Consider the following 7,401-nt stretch of genomic DNA (forward strand, 5'->3'; position numbering starts at 1 on the left):
TCCGCTCTTGTCCCAACTAAGTCAACAAACTATCTTGTCATCGCAACCACGATCGATATCTCAACCACCGCTAGCACCCGCATCTATCGGGGTCATAGATGCCCTACAAACCGATGACATGGCATCGACGCGCTGTCACAGACAAACTTCTAAATAGGATGTTTGATGTAATGCTTATGTATGTCCGTGTCTTTTGGAATGTTCATACTTTGACTAGCATGTAGAGGGACAGCCGAAGGCTTAATAGTCCCATTTTAGTTCGGTCTATAATGGACCATTTTACCCTTTGTTGTGTAACTGTTCAGAGCTTGTAAAGTTTGTTTGTAATTTGCATTGTCTATAAAGTGTTTTTCGGAGATGTTTGCTTGTGGATCCCGAGTGAGGCGTTTTCTCTGTCCTGATCTCTCTTTTATGGGACCTAAGGGACAATGGGAGGCTTCGGGGAGGCTGACCTTTGTAGACAGACACGCAAGGGTGCCGCACGACTTAGGCAAAACTAGCTAAGTCCGTGACAGATGGTATCCGAGCGGGACAAGCACTTATAGAAACACTTAGCATGAAAACGTGGGGGACCTAGCGGGGCTGCGTTGAGGGCAGTCAGCACACGCGCAACTGTTTGGGGGAAAACGGGCATGGAGATGTAGGGAAAAGGAGTCGCTCGGAGTAGCGGGCATCTGAAATTGGCATTCAAAGGAATGGCCAACCCTTCGCGCAAGAAGCACCACGAGAACAGACAAGCTTGGAAGAATGTGAAGCGCACAAAGGTTGGGATGGCTGAGTTTGAGCTACGGCTCAACGTTGACAACTATACTTGATGGTGCTCAAGGCAAGCGAGGCGCTTGGTAAAGGATGAGACCATGCAAGGTGGAATGAGTTGCTCAACGACCAAAAGAGTTATGCAAAGCTCACAGAGGTAAGGGGAATTGCTAGCTCAAAGAATTTGGTACTCATACATGGGCTTGTATGTGGACGATGGAATGTTCGTGGCCATCCCAAGGCGACCGAAACTCGGCGCCATGGAGCATTGAAACTTTCTCTTCGGCATGTAAAGGATACGTCCGTAGGAGGCTGAAGGATTGAACTAGTTCAGCATGTTGCTAGGCCTTGAGGGGTGCAGCGGGGGCTGTATTGACGTGGAGTCACAATCTAGCAAGTGTGTTTATAGGAGGCAGAACAATACACAGTTTGTTCAGCAGATCGGAGTAGTCCAAGGGGATGGTGGTCTCCGAAACGAAGAGAGATGTTGCTCCAACGGGACAATTATCCAAGAGGGATAAGTCCCGGCTCTCTAGAGGGAGAATCATGTGGGACGGACCTCACAAGTTGAGGAGGAGTACCTCAACAAACAATAACTCCACGAAGCTCAACGGATTGAGAAATCGGCGAGGAGTCATCGCATGATCTCGCTTGAGAGAATGCATTGGCGGATGCATTGCGAGATCAAGTGGGGGAGCGACCCAAAGCAACACAAATGAAGGCACACTTGGAGTTGATATGGAGATCGGACTTAAGGGACGGCTGACCCGTGGAATGGTGGGTGCGAGGGCCACCATCAACTCAATGCAAAAACGAGGAGCGGAGCAACTTGGGTGTAACTTGGCGAAGTATCCAAGCTGCATGAAGGGAGCCAGCATAGAAAATGGAATATGGAGCGGAGGCATAGTGCTTTCCTTGGACAGGGGTCAAGGACATGAACTCTTGTAGAGGCAAGAGCAGGATAATGTTGTTCCATGGGTCATTCATTCTGACGGAGTAGACTCATCTTGCATGGTGCCAAAGACGAAGGGAGCTTCTGGGCACATGCACTTTATCTCGGAGGAGCATTTGATGGAAGAACTAAGGCGACTCAATTTACGGAGGCGAAGTTGGGTTCATAAGGCCTTAGCACGGGGCAAGAGAATGTAGAGGCGGGTACTCTTGAAGAATATGCCACAGTGTTGTCATTCAAGTTGCTATGAAGGAAGCGGTGCACAGCGAAGATTATGCTGGTAGGGGCAAAGGCCCAGGATCCAGACAATGGTGCACTAATTGTAGCGAAGTCGGGGGACTTCGGGAGCTACTATGCGACGGACTGTCCTAGAGCGGTGCTTCATCTAGGTGTGACCCAAGAGTGGGTGGATGAAGGTCGATGGCCAAAGGAGCGAACAAAATCGAAGGTGGAAGAGACCCTGCGATGTATTGGCAGAGGCCACACATGGAGAGACCACAATTCGAGTTCATCCCATAAGGATCAGAATGCAATGAAGATGTCACCAGGAGGCAACATGGTGCAGCAGATCGTGGTGGAACAGTTCGTGGCAATGCGATACACACAATCTAGCCCCGTGAGGGACTAGATCATACGGAGGTATGATCGGGAGCTACTGGAAGCTCCACTTCGGTGAACAACACGATGGCAAGAAGGGTTATGGATTCAAGGAGTGAAGGCCATGGTACCGCAGAGGCGGGTCTTCGGTGCGTGCATCGAATTTTGCATCGGATAAAAGCCTTGGTCATCAGCATATGGGGGCTATGTTCCACTAAGGGAAAAGTTCGAATGCAAGTACCAGTGAGTCCCATGGGAGGGACTTGATCATACAGCGGTATGATCGAAGCAGTTGGAGAGTTGGACTGCTCCAGAGCTCATATTCGCTTAAGGGAGCCCGACAAGTTAGAGGACAAGGTCGAGTAAGCGAACGTTGCTACCAAGGAAGCTAAGGAGAACAGAATCAGTGCAAACCCTACAACGTGATGGCAGAGGCCGTGCATGGGAGTTGCAGTCTGTCTTTCCATCGACCAAAGGGAGCTGCTTGGAGAACACAGAGGTGTTGAAGCAGGGGGTCGAAAGGGGCGAGGAAGCGACGACGAGTCCAGAGGGACTTAGCTACCCAAAATCAAGCATAAGATAGAATGGAGGTGGACTCGGAGGAGTACCACAAAGGCATATCTACTGATTGTGAAGAAAAGGGATGCAGATGCGAGGCGATGGATAGTAGTGCCATGGGCATGGCAGCATCATGGTACCGCAGAGGTGGGACTTCCGTGAAAGTCATTGATCTCTTGCTCTTATGGAGGGAGAGCGCTTGGTCGTGAAAGGGGCCGAGGAGGTGGAGCATGCAGAGGCAAACTCCAAGTACCGAAACAAGGCTGAAGGGCAGAGGCCAAGGAACTTTGTAAGACCGGTGTCATTGAGTTTCTCATCAAGATAGCCGAAAGTGAAGGACTTCGGGTCATACAAGAGTGCATGACCAAGGAACGAAGTAGTCAGTACGCGGTGCTGTACCTTCGCTACTCAGGGGAGTAGGCGGCAGGGTTGATGGAGAAGATGGTACAATCCCAGAGGCGACCAAATCTATTAGAGAATTACTCCAAGTTGGGGTGAAAACTTCCTGCATTCCAGATGTTCAATGGCATTGAGAAGGTGAATCACAGTAGCTAACTCAACGCAAGGAGTGCAAACACTTCAAGTGCTTAAAAAGTGTGAGCAAAGAGCAAGCGAAGGCCAGTAACCAGCTCGATGCATGGAGTACAACCTCGAGGAGGCGGGTGAAGTCAAGTAACCTTTGCCTTCTCAACTCTTAAGAGAATAGGCGAAATCGAGTACCCCAATTCTCTTATCTATCCAGCAGAGGAACTCTGCATACGTTCAAAGACCCTTCGAAGATAATGGAAGATAATAGTTGTCAAATCCTCACCAATGGTGATCAGTGTTACTGAGAGTAGATTGTCTGCTTCATTTCCCAACGAAATGCCAATCGAAAGCGGAAGTGATGCGAACCTACTTGGATGTGACAACTAAATGAAAGAAGAGTCAATGAGCAAATTTTGTGGAGGAAGGACCCAAATCTTCAAAAGTTTGCGAGACTATGCTCGTTAAAAGCTCCAACAAGCATCCACCTAGTTCAAACAGCATGAGGCATTTGAGAGACTGGCATAGTAAGGATGGTCTTTACCTTCATCTGGATGATCCGCATGAACCAACAGGGATCAACACAACTCAACCAATCCCACACTAGAGTCAGAGTCATTGGCGAGTTGAAGCAGCAAGGCGGATCAAAGGTTTGACTACTCAAAAACAGCAGCGGAGAGCAGCTGGGAACCAAAAGACGCATTACAGCTGGAGCAAAAGATTGAAGACTCAGCAGAGGCGAGGAGTTGCAGTGTCGACAAAGGCTTCGACGAGGACGTCGAAGGAATAAGTGGGGGAGAATGTCACAGACAAACTTATAAACAAGATGTTTGATGTAATGCTTATGTATGTCTATGTCTTTTGGAATGTTCATACTTTGACTAGCATGTAGAGGGACAGCCGAAGGCTTAATAGTCCCATTTTAGTTCGGTCTGTAATGGACCATTTTACCCTTTGTTGTGCAACTGTTCAGAGTTTGTAAAGTTTGTTTGTAATTTGCATTGTCTATAAAGTGTTTTTTGGAAATGTTTGCTTGTGGATCCTGTGTGAGACATTTTCTCTGTCCTGATCTCTTTTTTGTGGGACCTAAGGGATCATTGGAGGCTTCGGGGAGGTTGACCTTTACGGACGGACACGCAAGGGTGCCGCACGACTTAGGCAAAACCAGCTAAGTCTATGACAGCGCGGCGGTGCACCTATCTGGTATGCGTGAAGCTCTTCTGCCAACCCTACAGCTCCAAGTATGTTACGTTTCATGGACTCTACGACGTGGCATTTGTGATAAGATGATCACCCGAGCCCCACTGCCCAACACCTTGAACGAGTTCTCTGATTTGGTGAGGACCATCTTCGGCCAGATTTATGATCTCAAATATATATCTCGATTTTGTGGAGGACTGCGTCGGGGAGAGATTGGTTTGGTGGGACTATCAAGGTTATTGAACTTTGAACCCGTAGGGATCCGTCACCAAGCAGCATATGACAGTCTACTAATTGGGGCACTCTTCAACGAAATGAAGCAACGAAGGCATAACGTAGAGGACGACAGATCTGCATCGGTCCTCTATGGTATAGAGAATAGATGCGTCGAGAACAGGAGGACTCGAAGGATTGACCGCAGAGGTTGGCCTTACGCAAGACGGCAGCAACACCGCTTGGCTGCCATGGGGTTGGCGGTTTAATTTAGTACATGTACGATCTGCATGTACTAAAAGACTGTGCTCAGCAGCACGTACTACTGCTGCGGCCACCAGAAGTCGATGAGACGGCAACGATGCATACGCACCGGTGCTCGTACGCATCCGATGGATGATTACAACGAATCTTAATATGTCATCCTGAGTGTCAAGAAAATGTCCCTCGGAATGGACGATGGAGTCCACTTGACATTTTCTGATAGAGATCTGCAGCAATTTTCATTTGCATCCGTGCCAAATCGAAGACTTAATCCACGACAAGACTCGTTCTTTTACGGTATTCAGAAAATTAAAATGAAATTGATATTCTTTCTTTAGATACTAAACGTGTGCAGTTGATGATCTTTTTTTTGTGTTCATTATTTACTGAGAAAAATAAGAAAAAGTTCCTCTCTGTTTTGACTGCCTGTCTGCTTGACACTTGAGCTATTTCCCCACAGATACAAGCTAGTGAATCCTATGGTTCATGATTTATGTAACAAAACTTTCATACCGATTAAAACTTTCTACAAAATTTGAAATTGAAGAGAACTATTATAAAAAAAAACTGATACCGAGAAGAAATTAGACTGTCATATGCTGCTTGGTGACGGATCCCTACGGGTTCAAAGTTCAATAACCTTGATAGTCCCACCAAACCAATCTCTCCCTGACGCAGTCCTCCACAAAATCGAGATATATATTTGATATCATAAATCTGGCCGAAGATGGTCCTCACCAAATCAGAGAACTCGTTCAAGGTGTTGGGCAGTGGGGCTCGGGTGATCATCTTTATCACAAATGCCACGTCGTAGAGTCCATGAAACGTAACATACTTGGAGCTGTAGGGTTGGCAGAAGAGCTTCACGCATACCAGATAGGCGCACCGCCGCGCGTCGATGCCGTGTCGTCGGTTTTGCTGGAAGTCGTGCCCGCTCTGTGCCAACAACTCGATGGAGTCGGGAGAGGAAGCATCCACATCGGGATCGAAATCCGAAAAATTGAACTGCCAACAGCACCCTGGCCATGGGGTGTTGCCGCCTTCGTCGAACAAGGCGACGCCCAGCTGGATCAGGTGCATGTTATCCACGTTGTGCTTCACGTCATTGTATCTTTCTTCTTCGGTGGCATCGCGAGGGGTGTCGCGAATGAACCCCGGGAACTCCGTATCGATTGCCACTATCGGGTAGGAGCCACGGAGACTGAGGATGAGCTCCAAGTGCTCCACAAGGTTTGCCTTCCCCACGTTGATGGCCATGGCAAGCTGCACCACTCTCTCTGTCGCTGTCGCTTTCTCTTTCTCTTTGGCTTTCGCGCTCTCTCTTCACTAGCAGTAGTGTATGTACTTTGGGGTCACCCTCTTTTATATAGACGATTTCCCGACGCATAACACAGATTTCTAACATTATTCATTGTATTCAGACGATGTTATAATGATTACTTTTTCTATTCATTTTGTATTGCCTACATTGCTATCTCCCTTTCATCACCAAAAATTGTTTGCCTAGCAATTGGTTCTACGTTCCATATTAACCTCGCTACTTCATTAATTCCCTTCCCTTCTCTACCAAAAATATGTGTGATTCACCAACTTTCTCAGCTTATCCCTCGTTTTATTCCTCACCTACCACAATGGATTAATTTTTAGATGATTAGTTCAAGTCAACAAACTTAAATACCCTCATGTGCCTTATGTATCATATGCCCTCGGATATCTTATACCCCTTATGTGACTGGCTCAAGTTGACATGTCTTGACCCTCATATGACTCATGTGTCCAATATACCCGATCCGAGTCATTATACTCATCAAATTTCACTATCCTTGTGTGTCTCATATGATCAACAAAACCAAAATGGGTGATTCAAATTAGTATACTTATGATGCTCTCATGCCTCTCATACATTCAATACTCTCTATACATGTTATTCAAGTCAACACGCTATGATCCTATAAGCATCACATGCATGTGACACCCTCTATGGCAGTGACTCAAGATAACATACCCAAATGCCATTATGTGTTTTATGTATCTGACATTCCTATATAGGTGATTCAAGTCAGCATGCTCTAATGCTCTAATATATAGTTAACACCCTTAGATATTTGACAACCCCTATACGAGCAGTTCAAATCATCACATCTTGACATTCATGTGTCTCATGTATTCAACACCGTCAATGAGAGCAGTTTAAGTCAACAAGCCTCGTTGCCCTCATGTGTCTCATGCATTCAACAAGCCTTGGGTAGTTGGATGGAGATCCAATACCCAATAGGGCATGATCTATTAGGGTGAAGTTGACAAGGGACCTCTATAAATAGGGAGGAACCAATGGT

At 46.9% G+C, this 7,401-nt stretch overlaps 1 protein-coding gene across 1 annotated transcript; it reads right to left on the reverse strand.

Moving 5' to 3' along the window:
* Positions 1 to 5,581: 5,581 nt before the first annotated feature.
* On the reverse strand, positions 5,582 to 6,322 carry LOC135629183 (probable CCR4-associated factor 1 homolog 11). Its single transcript, XM_065136373.1, has 2 exons — positions 5,706 to 6,322; positions 5,582 to 5,591 (listed from the first exon to the last, which is right to left on the reverse strand). Exons 1-2 carry the CDS (start codon positions 6,320 to 6,322, stop codon positions 5,582 to 5,584), a joined length of 627 nt encoding a protein of 208 aa, XP_064992445.1.
* Between the last annotated feature and the right edge of the window lie 1,079 nt (positions 6,323 to 7,401).

The sequence above is a fragment of the Musa acuminata genome, chromosome BXJ3-1 (genome assembly GCF_036884655.1).
Source record: "Musa acuminata AAA Group cultivar baxijiao chromosome BXJ3-1, Cavendish_Baxijiao_AAA, whole genome shotgun sequence".
Classification (NCBI taxonomy): Eukaryota; Viridiplantae; Streptophyta; class Magnoliopsida; order Zingiberales; family Musaceae; genus Musa; species Musa acuminata.

Excerpts from the sequence above, each read along its gene's own strand:
- LOC135629183 (XM_065136373.1), bottom strand. The coding sequence starts at position 6,322 with ATGGCCATCAACGTGGGGAAGGCAAACCTTGTGGAGCACTTGGAGCTC.